This window comes from Erinaceus europaeus, chromosome 6 (genome assembly GCF_950295315.1).
Source record: "Erinaceus europaeus chromosome 6, mEriEur2.1, whole genome shotgun sequence".
Classification (NCBI taxonomy): domain Eukaryota; kingdom Metazoa; phylum Chordata; class Mammalia; order Eulipotyphla; family Erinaceidae; genus Erinaceus; species Erinaceus europaeus.
Window position 1 is genome coordinate 8,600,520 of NC_080167.1, and position 15,909 is coordinate 8,616,428.

The 15,909-nt window shown below is 50.0% G+C and overlaps 1 protein-coding gene across 1 annotated transcript in view; it reads left to right on the plus strand.

Annotated features, from left to right (window-relative positions):
• Window positions 1-15,909, plus strand: part of KSR2 (kinase suppressor of ras 2) — a 387,866-nt gene that overhangs the window by 224,871 nt on the left and 147,086 nt on the right. Inside the window, exon 5 of the mRNA XM_060193018.1 lies at window positions 4,847-5,031. Within this exon, the coding sequence (XP_060049001.1) occupies window positions 4,847-5,031 (185 nt within the window). The remainder of the gene's footprint in view (window positions 1-4,846; window positions 5,032-15,909) is intronic.

The following is a 15,909-nucleotide window of genomic DNA, read 5'->3' on the forward strand; positions in this document are numbered from 1 at the left end:
TTCCTCCTTACTTATCTCCTTATTCTTTTTCTCTTCTCAGTATTTTTAGTATACCCTCCTTGAAGCTGATATCAGGAAATAACTGCTATAAAATTATAGATTTGGTGTGAATGTTTTCTTTTTAAAGTGTTCACTGTCAAAATACAAAAATGGCATCTCATAGGCCTGTATCCAAAATACCTGCCCTGAAAATATTGTGTGCCCACTGCCACCTGGGTAATGAAGCCTACCTGAACTGACTCATCTGCGCCCCCCTTAATGCCAGGGCTTAATGCCCTGTGTGGGGCTGTTCTGCAGCTGTCAAAGCAATCTCTTCTTGAAGAATCAGATCAGGCCAATTGGAGAACAATTCAGTGGTTGTTGTCAGGGAGGCACAGTTGATATTGCCCCATGGAAGACCAGGAAACACTTTTTCCTATTTTTGAAAACAGTTCTTGGCTTTTGCTTTGCTGTAAAGAGTGGCAGCCCAGAATGTGCCTGTCCTAGCACATGTGTAAGGAGCTCGTCTGTCCCTGGCCATGTCATTTCCTTCCAATCAGCCGGGCCAGATGCTCCAGACACTGTTAATGAGACACTGAGGGATTTGGCCGGGTGAGGCTTTCAAGTTCAAGGGGACACAACCCCACACTCGAGGAAGCTTGAACCTTACAGAGTCCAAGTGAGCCAGCAGCGATTCTGTTGAACTCAAAGCCCAGCAAACTTTTGGAAGTGAAAATGGTGTGAAGATTAGACATCAGTTTGGGGCTTTCTGAGACAGTCTGTGTGATGAGGATTCTGAGAGGCAGGGCTGGCAAACAGGCACTGATCAAGAGCCTTCTGGGTACAGAGCTGTCTGTCAGAGCTGGTTAAGGTGATCAGGGGCTGGCAAAAGAAAGAACATATATTCCTACCTCAGAGCATCCACAGGTTCCTTGGGGTTTAAGCTGCTAATAACACTTGCTTAAGAAATTAATTGTATTACTTTTTTTGTTGTCAGCAGGGTTATTGTTAGGGTTTGGTGCTTGCACTATGAATCCATTGCTCCCAGTGGTCATTTGTTGTTGTTGTTTTTGTTTATTGACAGGATGGAGGGAATTTGAGATGGGAGAAATAGAGAGTAGGAGAGAGACAGAGAGACACTTTCAGTCTTGCTTCACTGCTCTTGAAGCTTCCCCCTGCAGGTGGGCAGCAGGGGCTTGAACTCAGGTCTTTGTGCATAATAAAGTGTGCAATTAGCCAGGTGCCCCATTGCACCAGCTCTTTCCAGCCTGGCTCTGAGGCTGCTGTCTGCCCAGCTCATCATGTGAGGGAGCGCTGACTTGCCAGTGTACCCTGCAAGCAGTGTGTTCATCCAGAGTTCTCACAGCTCCCACTGATGGAGCTGCACTCACCTGGTAACCTGGCACTTTATTTTATCACTTTCCCCAGAACTTTCCCAATTTCCAGAGAGGACTTTAGCAGACACCTAATCTCCTGTAAAAATCCTGGAGAGACGTCTTTTTAAATCCCATTTGCAGGATTTACTGCAGAGTGCCCAGTCCCTCTTACTACTCAGCAGAGGCATCAGGCACAGTCACTTTGGGTGTTTTCCCCTCTGGCACGTCTGGGTCTGGTAAAGGACATAAAGGTGAAGCCCAGTTCCCGGCCATGAAGACTTTCCTGATGGATGGGAAGCTCTTAGTTTTCCTTCCATCACCTTCTCTTCCTTCTGTCCATCTTTCCATTCTACCATCCTTTCTTACTTGATTACGTTTGTCTCAGCACCCACTTCTTCTTCTTCTCCTATTTGACCTTTCAGTCTTCCTTTGCATCCATCCATCTTCCTATCTGTTCATCGACCCACCTGTATACCCATTCACCTATTCAATCAGCTATTCCTCAGACATTCTTCCACTCATCCACCTGTCCACCTGTTTATCTGTCCATTATTTATTCTATCCATCCTTCTTCTGTCCTCTTTTATTAATCTTGACATTCTCTTTCATTCCATCTCTGTCTCCCATCCCATTCCATCTCTGTCCTCTCATCCTCCTTCCTCTCTTCTTCCATTCCTTCTACCCATGCTACCATTTTCTATCCTTCCTGTTAATCCTTCCACTATTTCATCTTTTCTGCTGTCTGTCCACTCATGCAGCTTTACTTCCATCCATCTATCTGACTAGTTTGTCTGCATAGACACTTCTTCTCTGCTCCATCAGTGGCTATGGCCACTGAACAAGTTAACACTCTGCAGTCACTGAGCCACAGTTAATGTGTGATGCCAGACTGGCCTCTTCTGGTCCAAAGGACCTGGCTTTGCCACATAGTATCCCAGTGTCTCAAGACTCCCGTTTGTGTTTTGCAAATAATTAGATGGCCGTAACATCTGTTGCCAGAGGAGTTGACTGCATCTTCTTCATTTTTCAATGACAGTGGTGGCTTAAAGGAGTTACTAGGTATCTTGGGTGAAAAGCGCAGTTTAGCTTTCATTTTGGCCTCTTTGAGGTCCTTGCCCTGTGGCCATGCAGAAACCTAGTTTAGCATAGTCGTAGCAACAGTCTTAGGCCCTGTACCTGGTGTGTTATCTAGTAGAATTGTCGTGATGAGGTCAGGTGGTCCCGTTAGGGCACACACTACCATGCACAAGGACCTGGATCCAATCCCCTGTTCCCCACTTGCAGGGGGAAACTTCATGAGTGATGAAGCAGTGTTGCAGGTAGTGCTCTCTCTTTCTCTCTCTCCCTCCCTCCCTCCCTCCCCTCTCTCCCTCCCTTTTCCATCTCAGTTTCTCTCTGGCTTTGAAAGAAAGAAAGAAAGGAGGGAAGGAAGGAAGGGAAAGAAAGAAAGGCTGTGGGAGCAGTGGATTTGTTGTGCAGGCATTGAGCCCTAGTGATAATCCTGGTGGAAGTAAAAAAAAAAAAAGAATTGTAATATCCTTTTTAGATGGGTGCTGTTATCTGTCACATTGTTCAGGCAAGGACACAGGAACAAAGTGGCCACAGTCAGGACCTCTTGATGTGTCCGTTCTTCCCTCATGAGTTTAACTTGTGAATTGCACCACCTCTGTAGAGATTTATCTTTTTTTATTGCTTTTTTATTGGGGGATTAATGGTTTATAGTCAACAATAAAATACTGTAACAAAAAAATAAAACACAGTAGTTTATACATGTATAACATTTCTCAGTTTTCCACATAATAATTTAACCCTCTCTAGGTCCTCTGACATCATGTTCCAGGACCTGAGCCCCCATTCCCACCCCCACCCCCAGAGTCCTTTACTTTGTTGCAGTACACCAGACCCAGCTCAAGTTGTAGAGTAAGACTCTGCCTCTGGACACTCGTGTGGAATGAGACACCACCCCTCCTTGTTCTCCTGGTTGGTCCAACCTCGGGCATCTCATGTGGGTACTATGGGCCTGCTTGCAGTCCCCAGCACCCCTGGAGGTCATGAGCCTGGTGACCAGCATGGGCATTGCGAGAGGCAACTCTGGAGGCTCACTGGACTTCTGGACACATGAGCGGGAGCCTCCCGGATTGGGTGACCTGTGGGCTACTGTGCGCTAGGCCCAAATCAATGCCCCTTCCATCAGAACTGCCGGTTTTCAGGCAGGATTCACTGACCACAAGAGGGTGCCAGGCTCCTGGCCAGACTGGAGTGGGGCTTTGTGGGAAGGTGGGAAGAGAGCTGTGAGGGGAGCTTGGGAGACAGTTTAAAACCAGATCCACTTGGGGCCAGGTGGTGGAGCACCTGGTTGGGTGCACATATTACTTTGTGCAAGGACCTGGGTTCAAGCCCCGGTCCACACCTGCTGCAGGGAGGAAGTTTCACAAGTGGTGAAGTAGGTCTGCAAGTGTCTGCCTCTTTGTTTCTTTCCTTCTCCATCCCCTCTCTCTTCTCAATTTCTCTTACAAATAATAATAAAAACCCTGCTTAGTTGCTCAGGCAGGGGAGTGCTTGTTTTAGAATTAGAGTGAGAGGTTCATGCTGTTCTGCTGGTGCTGAGCAAGAGCTGAGAGTACCTGCCCTCAAGGAGTCCATAGTCCAGGGTGCAGTGTGATGGCAACAGTTTAAATCCAGTCAGATGTTGAGCCAGCCTGCAGTGAGCACCTAGTGTGTGGCAGGTACACTGCCATTTGCCCAGGACAGAGACACAAACAATAGAACGGTGGCCCTTCTCCCAAGACCTGCAGTCTGCTCGGAATATGAAAGAACCGTGGAAAAATCGTAAACCATATCTGTAGCGATTTATCTGAAATGTCTTAGGAGAAGCAAGGAGCATCTGGCCCAGACCAGGAGGAAGGAGGACTATCAGGGAAGACTTCCTTGAGGAGGGAATTTAAGAGCAGGATTATCAAAAATGGGCAGAGGAGAGGGGCTATTCAGGGAGTTGGGACAGTGAGCACTGAGGATGGAGGCGAGAAGCAGCTGGGAGGGCGTGGCCAGAGTTCAGAGTAAGGAGACTGAAAGAGGGAGGTGGACACTGGGCATCACCTTCAGGAGATCTGGCGTTCCTCCTAAGAACCAATTTTAAAAATTCATTTGCAGCCCAGGAGAAGGCCCAGTGGATAAAGTATTGTACTCTCAACCATGAGGTCCTGAGTTTGATCCCTGGCATTGCATGTACCTGAGCGATGCTTTGTTTCTCTCGCTCCTTCTTTCTCTCATTAATTAATAAGTAAACATCTTAAGACTAAAATAACATGAAAATATTCATTTATTTTCACAAGAGAAGGAGACCAGAGCAGCCCTCAGCTCTGGAATATGGCTATGCCAGGGATTGAATTGGGGACCTCCAGGGCCTCTGGCATGCAAACCTGGTGCCCCCCATGACCATTCGTGTCTGATGGATGCGTTGCCGTCTTGTCTCTCTCCTGTCTTCCTCCCAGAACCAAGAAGAAGAGCAAACCCTTGAACCTCAAGATCCACAGCAGTGTGGGCAGCTGTGAGAACATTCCAGCACAGCAGCGCTCCCCGCTCCTGTGTGAGCGCTCACTGCGCTCCTTCTTCGTGGGACACGCGCCCTTCCTGCCCTCCACCCCACCTGTCCACACTGAGGCCAGCTTCTCTGCAAGTAAGTCTCCCACCCTGCCCTGCTGCACACTGTCCTCTTCACTGCAGGTGATCTCTCCCGCCCTCTTCTTGCTCTTGAGAAAGTGCTCTCAGAAGGGGAGCCCATGCATGGTAACATGGTAAGGTACATGATTTGCTGGATGGGCCGTCTCCTGACCCTTTAAACATGTTTCTTTAGGAGGCCATGAGCCCTTTAAGAATTTGGGGCAGGCTGATAATTCTGCCCCTGGAACAGCTCAGCTTGCATCCTGTGCCTTTCATGGTTTGGAAATGAAGGGTGGGCATAGACGGTGGGGAGGGGACTGGCTGTTGTCCCTGCTCCCTGCTCCTTGTCTGCAGGTGTTCTGGGGGTGATGGAGCCTCTGGGCCATCAGGAAGCAGCCTTGTCCCTCTCCGCTTGGCTGCTGCCCAGGGCCTCTCTCTCGACCCCTTGGACATGGCATCTCTGGTTAAGCTCCCACACACATGCGCACTCAGGTCAGCATGCCTCACCTTTGACATCTCACGATGGGTTTGGGTTCCCACCGGGTTAAGCGTGGCCTGGGGGTGGTTTCCATTCTGCTTCTGTGAATTTCTGCCCTGGACAAACCAGTTATTACGGGGCGTGGAAATGGAACTTCTTGGTGATGGAGGTCTGAGGTTGAGAGGGCAGTCATTCTTCTCTGCCCAGAGGCCTGTTTTGTTGAACAGGCACAGATGGGGTCACAGGGAAGCCCTGGAAAAAAAAAAGTGGCTAGAGAAACAAGTTTTATTGACAGGGAACTGGGCCGGTCAGGAGGGCAGTGAGCCCTGTCGGTCTGTGCAGCCATCCCAGTAGATGGATTGAGTACAGAGCACCAGTGCCCGCCTCTACCCCGCATGACCTTAGTCCATGCAGCAGGGGGTGCATGGACACATGATCCCCCTGGTGTAGATGGGGACACTGAGGCCTCGGGGCATTGAAGAGCTTGCTGAGGTCACATGGGTACTCTCCAACTCCAGAGTATGCCAGCCTCCCCTCCAGGTATGAGGTGGTAACCAAGGTCCTCCAGCTGCCCTTCTCTACAGGAGCAGTGTCAGCCCTCACACAAGGATTGTACCACTTACTATTATTTCAGTGTTGCATGGGGAGTGAACAGGAGTCTAGAATATGTGCCCTCCGTGGCCCAAATGTCTACTCTTCACCTTGTCTGTTTATTTACTTACTGGAGAAAGGAGAGACAGAGAGGATAGCCACCACAGCACCACTTCACCATCCATGGAGCTCCCCCTGATGCTGTCCATGCTGCTTCTATGTGGTGCTGGGGATCAATCCCAGCAGCCCATGCATGAGAACATGGTAAGGTGCGTGCTTTGCTGGATGGGCTGTCTCCTGACCCTTTAAACATGTTACTTCAGGAGGCCATGAGCCCTTTAAGAATTTGGGGCAGGCTGCTAGTTCTGCCCCTGGAACACTGCACACAGAATGTCCAAATGAGTGTCCACTGTCAGGAGTGAGGCTACCTCAGCCCAGCATACACTTTGGGGAGGGGAGTCAGATTCCATTTACCACCCACGGTGTGGGGTGCCCTGCCCAGCTGCTGGCCTGGAACCTGAAGAGACCTGTGTTGATGCCAGTGAGGACTGACCTAGTGCTGCCTTGTCTCAGTGTGGGGGGTGAGGGCCCTGTACTGCACCCAGCAGACTGAAATAGCCCTCACGACACGTCACCACCAGGAGGCCAATTTATTAATTTGTCAGGAGCAATCAGTGTTAGAGAGCCAGGAAGTGCCGGGGTGGGGGGCTGGGGGCTGGGGAGGAGCTGCTTGGTAGGTGGGGGGGGCTGGGCAAGCCTGGACAATGGTGATGATAGCAGGTGCAGGGGCCTATGGGGAAGCTAGGATGTCACAGGCTTGGGTTCAAATCCTCTCTGTTATGTTTCAGCAGGGGACCTGACCTTAAGTAAGACGAGTGCCTCTCTGAGCCTCCCTACAGTTGGAATGGGGTCAGGGACAGCTGTGAGGGTTTGAGGGGTTCATTGCCTGATGCCTGGATTACCCATATGCTGGCGTCCAGCTTCTGTTTCTAGTAGCATCTACATCCTCTGATTCCCTAACTTGAGGGACAGGGCTAAGCCCGTCTATTCCATTCACTCCTAGCTTCTCATGGTCCTGAGAGTCCTTGGCATTCATTTGCCTTTGTGTGGTGGTGGGCTGGCCTGCTGCTTTCTGCCACTGACTGTGGGTGTCTCTGTGCCCAGGACAGCTCGGCTGCCTCGGGGGGTTCACTCTCTGGACCTTCTCAGAGGATAGTGACTCGGGGCATTGGATGAGTATGTGCTTGCTCTCCTGTATGCCCCCCACCGCTGCCCACCTGTCCATGGTACTGGAATTAGGGGACCGATTCCAGTAGCCCAAAGCACTACTGCACAATTAGGGATGGTACCAGGCAGCTGTGTCCAGCATCTGAAGAGTGTGTTGAGTGGACAGTTCTCCCTGCAGCTGTTCCCCTGGAGGCCTAGGAGGATGATGAGTTGGGGGTTGGCCCTGGACGCCTGTGCTGTGCTGGGGTTCCCTTATCAGCTGCCTGTGGGGCTGGGACCTTGGACAACAGCTCCCAGAGGGATAGTGGTGAAGCTCCCTGCCCTCCCTCCCCACCCCCGTTTGCCCCTGGGTCCTGACAGCATTAGCTGGAGTTTTCTCTGAGGTCCCATTCTCTGTTTTAAGATTTTATGTGTTTAACCAGAGAATAGAGCACCTCTCTGTCATCTGTGCAGTGCTGGGGATTGAACCTAGGGCCCTGTTCATGCAACCCAAGGCCCAGATTCTGTGGAATACCAGCATGCCTCACCTTGTCCACCTGTGTTGGCTTCTTGTGCCTTTGCCTCCTACCCTACTGTCCAGGTAGCTCCTGGTCTTTGTCCCAGGAGTTAAGGGACAGTGACACCCCCTGCCCCCCAGGGTCTGGTCAGCTGGAGGCTGGGTGGAGGGCTGGCTTGCTGGGAGGCAGCAGGTAGCCATAAAGGCTGATGAGGCTGAGCAGCAGGCTCCCAAGAAACCAGCCACTGGAAGGGCTCTCAAGAGCTGGATGGGGTGATTATATAATGGAGTTTAATGAGGCTTGAGGCCAAGGTTCATTACCCGCTCCGGTAGACAGGGAGGAGGAGGCGCCTATCTCCGCTGGAGTTTCTGCCTGAACCAGGCTTTGATTCCAAATCGGGAGAAGTTTCAAGAAACTGGGCTCTGACCTGACTCGGGTGGCGATTCCAACGGGAAAACCCATCTCCCCAGAAATGAGCAGGCAGAAACGGTGCCCCATCTACCCCCTCCCACCTGATAGACTTAGGAAGCCCCTGTGCACCTGGCAGCCTGTGTTTGAGAAACTGAGGTCCCAGCAGGCCCTGACATCGCCTCATCACCTGCGACCCACCAGGCAGGCTCTGGATCTGGGGCCCTGCTGGCATGAGACTGTGCACACTTCCCCAGGGACCAGGCTGAGTGCCAGAGCACCTGCTCCACAAGTAGAGGTTCAATCCTCAGCAACACCTCCCCTCCACCCCAAACAACAATGGTATACCTAGAAACAAAGGAATGATGATGTGGAAAAATTCATGTTGAAAAACTCCCACCACTTGCTTCCTCCTCCCATTTGTGCTTTTTCTTTTTTTAAAATTTTTTATCAGTGATTTAATGATTGATAAGATTGTAAGATAACAGGGGTACAATTCCACACAGTTTCCAGTATCAAAGTTCTGTGTCCCATCCTCTCTATTGAAAGCTTCCCTATTCTTTAACCCTCTGGGAGTATGGACCAAAATCTTTATGGGGTGCAGAAGGTGGAAGGTCTGCCTTCTGTAACTGCTTCTCCACTGAATATGGACATTGGCCGGTTACTCCACACCCCCAGCTTGTTTCTGTCTTTCCCTGGTGAGGTAGGGCTCCGGAGAGGTGTGGTTCCAGGACACATTGGTGAGGTCTTATGTCTAGGGAAGTCAGGATGGGATCATGGTAGCATCTGCAACTTGGTGGCTACAAGGCAGTAAAATATTTTTATCTGCTTCCTTCTGTCTGGCTTCCTTGGCGCTCACTCTTACACTTGTAGTCAGTCTTCCCAGGGCTTTTCAAGGTGTGTCCTAGGCCAATGCTCTGTGTCCCCAGCAAGCTTGGCAGAAATGCAGACCTGCGCCTCCAGCTGAGAACGACTCCTGAGATGACTGATCACTTTGAGCTCTTCACTTTGAAGCAGCTTCAGACTTAGAAAAGGGCTGTAGGAGCAATGCAGAGGGGGCCTCTCTGGGACTCACCAGGCTTCCCGAACCTTTGCTTCCTCTTTCTAGTCCCCACCCTCCCAACTCTCTTTCTCAAGCTCCCCTTCTCCCTGTCTCTCATTCTTAAGAACCATTTGAGACTAGGCATCTCATTTTCTTATGCAACTACACAGAGTTACCAAATTTAGTTAACTGGATAATGACTCAAGACTTTTCATCTAGCTGTGTGTCAGTTGCAGCAATTGTCTTGATAGTCTCCTTTAGAGCAGTTTTTTCTCAACGGCTCAGCCTCCACGGTCACATATCACATTGAGATGTCAAGGCAGAGCAGCTCCTCAGTCTTGGGTTTTGTGACTTGGGCATCTTTGAAGAATTGGAGCCAGCTGCATCATAACTCCTTGATCGGGCTCTGTTTCCCCATGGTTCAACTCAGGCCATGCACTTGGCAGGAAGGACTTCTGCTAGGTGGCATGGGCTTCTTTTTGTAGAGAGGTCAGCTCCTGCAAGGAGTCCCTGCTCTCTCTCTGCCCTGTTGTCCTGCCTTGCAGTTGTCTCTGTTGGGCCCATAAACCCAGCCCTCATCCCTGGGCTGCTCTGTTATGGAGTGTGAGGGGCTCATTCCAGACACATTCTTCTCCCCAAGTGCAGAGCAATACCACCAGAGGGACATTCTGGTGACAAAGCCCTGCCCTGACCACACACTTGTCCACCTGTCAGCAGAGTAGTTGGGGATGTGCATGTCATTATGTTTCCCAGTGAATTTTCAGCCTCTTTACTGGGAGTTTCTCTCAGCCTCTGTTTAATGAGGGTTAGTGAGCCCTTTGAAGGGTGAACAAGCCTCTCCCCGGACAATGTCTCCAACTCAAAACCCTCAGTACCTTTGGAAATAGTCTTTGAAGCTGGAATGGGGTTAATAGGAGATTGCACCAGATTAAGAGGGACCCTGACCCCATATGGCTGGTGGCCTTCTTAGAAGACACAAGGAGAATGGTTTGTGAGGCTGGAGGCAGATTGGGTTGATGGCCCAGGCAGGAACAAGGATACTAAGGGCTACCAGAAGTAGGAGAGGCATGAAGTAGCCTCCTCCCACCCCAGCCTCCAGAAACAAGTTCAGATCAGCTGTCCAGGAGCCAGAAATCTTGGTTTCCAGCCTCTAGAAAAATCAAAGAATATGCTTGTGTTATTTTGAATCATCAAGCTCACAGTCATTCTTTGCAGCAGCAACATGAAACCAACTGAGACTCAAATTCCATTTCGTAATGTGTCTACAGAGGCATCAATCAGCTTGGAGCAGATTCAGACTACTAGGCGTCACTGGAAATAGCTCAGCAGGTAGAGTGCAGGACTTGTGTGCCTAAGGCTCTTGGTTCAATCCTCAGCACCTCATCATGTGCCAGAATGGTGCTCTGGCTTCTGTCTCTCATGAGAAATTATCTTATATGAAATAAATAAAAACAATCTTAAAATCATTTGTTTAAAAAAGAAAAGCTTCAGGCTTAGCCAGGGTGCCTGTTCAGCCAGGCTTCTCTTTCAGAACCATCAGTGTCCTGAGAAGGAGCAGGAATGAGTGAGGGTGCTGGTTGTCAGGAGAGAAAGGTAGGGGCTGGGGACATGACCACGTGTGGGTGTGGGTCCTAGGTTGCTAGAAACCAGAGTTTTCTAAAGAAGTCAGAAATCCTGACACTTACACTGCATCTTCCCATTTCTGAGTGTTAGCATCCATGGAGAAATCTTTCAACACATGAGGGTCAGTACGAAATAGCCCCACAAGTGGGGGAGGGGAGAATCTGTGTTTTGCTTTGGAGCTCCCCTCTTTTTTTTTTCTTTGTTTCTCCCAGAGCACAGCTCAGCTCTGGCTATTGGTGGTGGCAGGGGTCAAACCTGGGACCTCTTGCCTAAAAATCATGTGTGCTTCTGATGTCTAACCTCTTTCTTAGAATCATAGAGGTCAGAAATGCTAGGGGCTTCAGAAATCACTGAGTCTAAACCTTCAGCTTAAAAATGGGAAAGCTGAGGCCAGAGAGTGGAGGGGGCTTGCACAGAGGTGCTGAGCTGGGAACCTAACCTGGGTTTCTGGAGCCCAGCTAGTGGGGCTTTCCATCATGACCAGGTAGTTGTAAAAATCGAAACTCTGCAACTAGGAGAATGAGTCAGGGAGGGAAACAGTGCCACAGAGGCTGCGTACTTTGTGTGGTTTATGAGTGTGACTGTGTGTGTGTGTGTGTGCTTGTGCATATTGTGTGCATGAGGCCACTTCCGGGTTTCCATCACCCACCCTCTTCCCTCTCCTGTCTGCACACTTTGCCATGCCTGCCTTCACACAAACTGGGCTCAGCATGTGGTAGACAACCTTAGACCTTTTGTTATGATTGCTCCCACCAGGAACCGTGGCAGTAAAAATTGGTTGGTAAGTGGTTGGTGTGGGACACCAGAGGGACCATTTGTATCTGTTGGCATGAGTTGCCATCCTCTGCAGGTTCTCCCTGTCTGTGTGGGCGATCCCATTCCCTGTCTCTGGGATATGTGTCTGATTGGACTTTTGTCCCAATGAGAATCCCCCACCTCCATCCCCATGAGGAATTCTCAGACCTTAGCTGATCTTATATTAACAAGCAAAGAAATAACAATGTTATAGACATGGAGAAAACTCTGCTCTTGAAATGCACAGTGTAAGCCAGGCCTTGGTGCTCCTGACCCAGGCTCCTGCCTCTGAGTTCTGTAGATCCTAAGAGAAGAATTGTGATTGAGTTTCCCTGTGCACTAGAGTCAAGAAGAGAAGCCACAGTGCGTGCCTCCAGACCCCAAGTCTCATATGTTCTCTGCTCTGAACTTGGCTTGACGTGTTTGCCTTGAGACTGTAGGTTGGGGCCATGGTGGGTTGTTTCAGTCAAATTTCCCCCCTCCTCTCCTCCCTTCTTCCCAGCTTGCCTGCCTCCCTCCCTCCCAGTAAATGTTTCTTTGTTAGTGACCCCAACATCCACCCAGTTGGGGAAATCTCTGTATCCTCTGGGTATGAGCTTCACTTGTTCTTCTCCATGGTGCTATATCTGCAAGCCTTGCCGAGCCTGCTATTCTGGTCAGGGCCAGCACACTTTCCATAAATGATCAGATCATAGTGATTGTCACTTTTGCAGGCCACAGGGTCTCCTTCATAGTTGCCTGACTCTGCTTCTGTAGCAGAATCTAGCCATAGACAATTTTTTTTTACTTATTATTATTTTTTATTTATTTAAGAAAGGAGACATTAACAAAATCATAGGATGGGGAGGTACAACTCCACACAATTCCCACCACCCAGTCTCCATATCCCATCCCCTCCCCAATAGCTTTCCCACTCTCTATCCCTCTGGGAGCATGGACCCAGGGTCGTTGTGGGGTGCAGAAGGTGGGAGGTCTGGCTTCTGTAATTGCTTCCCCAATGAACATGGGCATTGACAGGAGCCATAGACAATATTAAAACGACTGGGCATGATGGTATTCCAATAAAACTTTATTATCCAAAGCTGGTGAGGCACCAGGATGCAGATTTCAACGTCTGTCCTTTCACTTCTTCCTGTCTCTGCCTCTATAACTATCCAGGCTACTACTCCCATGGCTCAACTAGAGCCCGTGGAGTGACTGCTCCATCAGTACCTCCCAGGCAGCCAGGGATTCTGTCTCCAGGACCAGTGGTGGACAAGCAGGCAGACCGACCATGGAGCTATGAGGCAGAGCCTGCATGAGGACATTTAGTCCTGAGAATAGATGTGTAGTGTGGGGACCCATGGGCTAGCAAGAGGAGGACCCACCTACTCGCTTCTCTGCCCCTTGGAAATGTCATTGAACTTGGACAGAGAGGTGAATGCCTGGCTTTTGCTAGTGCAGTTAAAAGAGACCGACCACAGCCTGATATCAGCAAATAAAAGGGAACTTGCTGGTTCATGCGCCGAAACAAACCGACCATAGGTTATATATAGGGCTTCAGGCCTGACTGGATCTAGGAACTCGGGCCCTTCAGGGTTTCTTCTTTCCTTTCTCTGCCTCATGGCTCTGCCCCTCCTGGTTTCCCTTCTCCATCAGATGTCCCCATTCATGGTGACATTTGGCTGTTCCAGGCTTCCATCTTTATATATTAAAGTGCAAGAGAAAAAGTTCCTGAGTGAGCTGTGATGGGTGTGGTGGGCTACATAGACTGCCATGTGGCCTGATTCATAGGCCAGCTCCCAAATGCGTAGGGGAGAGCCGGGCTGTGGGCTGGTGGCTGGCAAGGAGGAGCAGGGCTGACTCCTGGCACTGAAGTCCAAGAGCATCTGGGGTTCAGGCTCCCTTTGCTTCCTTCCTCATTGAGGAGACGATGACTGCTTGGTGAGCATCCCTCATGCCCCCCTCCCGCCCCCGTTGCTCACTTCAGTGCTTGCATGTTCAGAGGCTGTGGGGACTCTAATTTCCTGTCACCTAGCAGCTGACTCACAGAACAAGGAGGAAAGGCTTCTAGTCCAGCCCCATGGTTCCCATCTTTGATCCTGCATTCAGATTTTCTGGAGAGGGTTTTTGTTTTGTTTAAATCATATTCAGAAACAATGGGGGGCAAGGGGAAAAGATCAGCCTAGGGAAGGGATACCTTTACTGGGCAGAATGCAAGACTTAATGTATGATCATGGGTTTGAGTCCCAGCACCACATATAGTAGAGCTGAGCAGTGCTGTCTTATGAAATAAACCTAAAAGTTCTTAAGTCTTGGGGGCTGGGGGTGGCACACCTGGTTAAGTGCACATAGTACCATGTGCAAGGACCGTGCAAGGACTGGAATTCAAGCCCCCAGTTCCCACCTGCTGTGGGAACATTTCATGAGTGGTGAAGCAGGTCTGAAGGTGTCTGTCTTTTTTTCTCCCTATCTTCCCCTTCATTCTCAATTTCTCTCTGTCCTATTGAATATAACAAGGAGGACAAATGGAGATAGATTTGTAGTGCCAGCACCGAGCCCCAGCGATAACCCTAGAGGCATATAAAAGCATAAAGTTGTTTAAGTCTTAGAAAAACCCTAATTACAAGGCCACACACCATTCCCAGTGACAACAGGGCTCATGGAGGGTGAGACCATAGCATCAGCACTTTGTCACAGCTCCCTCAAGGCTCAGTCACCGGGCAACTTCCCTGTGCAGCCACAGTCAGGGGCTTTGTCCATGGAGAGCAAGAACCTCCATGTTTCTCAGACACTGTCCTACTCTGGGGTAGCTGAGCTCCTCTGAGACTTTCTGAACAGCCACCACTTGAGCATGGTGGGAACATGTTCTGCTTGCGGCAGGCCCTGGAAATGAGCAGGAGACTAGCTTTGGGCTGTGAGGTGACCCCGTGTGGCTTACAGGTGCCAGACCCCCACTATGGCCCAATTCCCCCACATGTTCCTGCTCACACACCAGTGCCAGCGAGTGAGCGGCCTCCATGCTGCCTCTTTGCAGAGCTTGTGTCTGCACAGGCCCCCAGTGCATCTGCAGAGGTGGAGGAAGGGGGCAGGTGGGCAGATGCAAAATGTAGACAGAACCTCGGTGCCTGGGGAGGGTGGCAGGCAGCCCTGCCTGTGGGGACAGGTCTGAAGAGGGGATGTCACAACTGTCCAGGATGCTCCAGACAACTGCCACTCACAGCCCAGGGCCATTTATCCATTCCACAAACACTTGTTAGGAATGTAGAAAAGCAGGGAGTGTGGGGTAGTCGTGATACAACTTTTGGCCCTAAAGCTGAGCAAGGGCTTGGGAAGTAGCTCAGTGGTAGAACACAGGACTTGCAAACCTGAGTTCTCAGGCTCAACCACCAGTATCAGTGCACGTTCCAGAGCTGAGCCGTGCACTCGTCTCTGTGTCTCTTCTTCTCATACAGATAAATCAATCAATCTAACAAGAGCAGGGCCTGGCAGTTCCTAAGGACTGGCTCTCTAGGTCAGCTGCATCAGAATCTCCTTTCCATTCTGACCTTTGAAGTAGACCCAAGATCTGAGTATAAAACAAGCCCTATGAAATGATTTAGGCATGACAGAACCACCAGCCCCCAGTCCAGGAGTAGACTTGGAGATCCTGAACCAGAAATAGACAGTGTACTCATGAAGTGTCCATTCTTTTAAAAATGAAACTGAGGGGACCAGGGGACAGTTTACATGGTACAGCAACTTAACTCTTTGGTCACTAAGAGGCCACCAGTGGGGTGATCAGCGGCAGACACTGACTGAAGAGCAATTTCACAGCTGAGAAGAGTTCCTGTCATTGTCCCCAGTGGCACCCAGTTTGCTCTGGGACTGATCACGTGGTCAGCAGGAGGCTGGGGTCTGCACAGAGCAGACCTGTACCTTGCAGTGTACAGCACCCTTGGTTTGGGTCTCAATATCACATGGACAGCACCCAGAGGGAGCATCATGGGTGGTGGAGTGGTGCTGTATTGTATCTCTTCTATCTATCTCCCCCTCTTTAAAAAAAAGTGCCCAGGAGGCCACTCAGTGGCCCAGGGTTTATTTCCCAGTGCCACATCCAAAACAAAACCAGAAATAAGTAAAGAAATATTGGGGAATTATATGTGCAGGTTGCTTTTCTGCCATGTGGTTATCTGAAACAAACATTGTCAGCCTTAGGCAGTCCTCCTTACTAAACTCACTAAGTGGTTGGTATTTCTCAAGTCAGGAACTCAG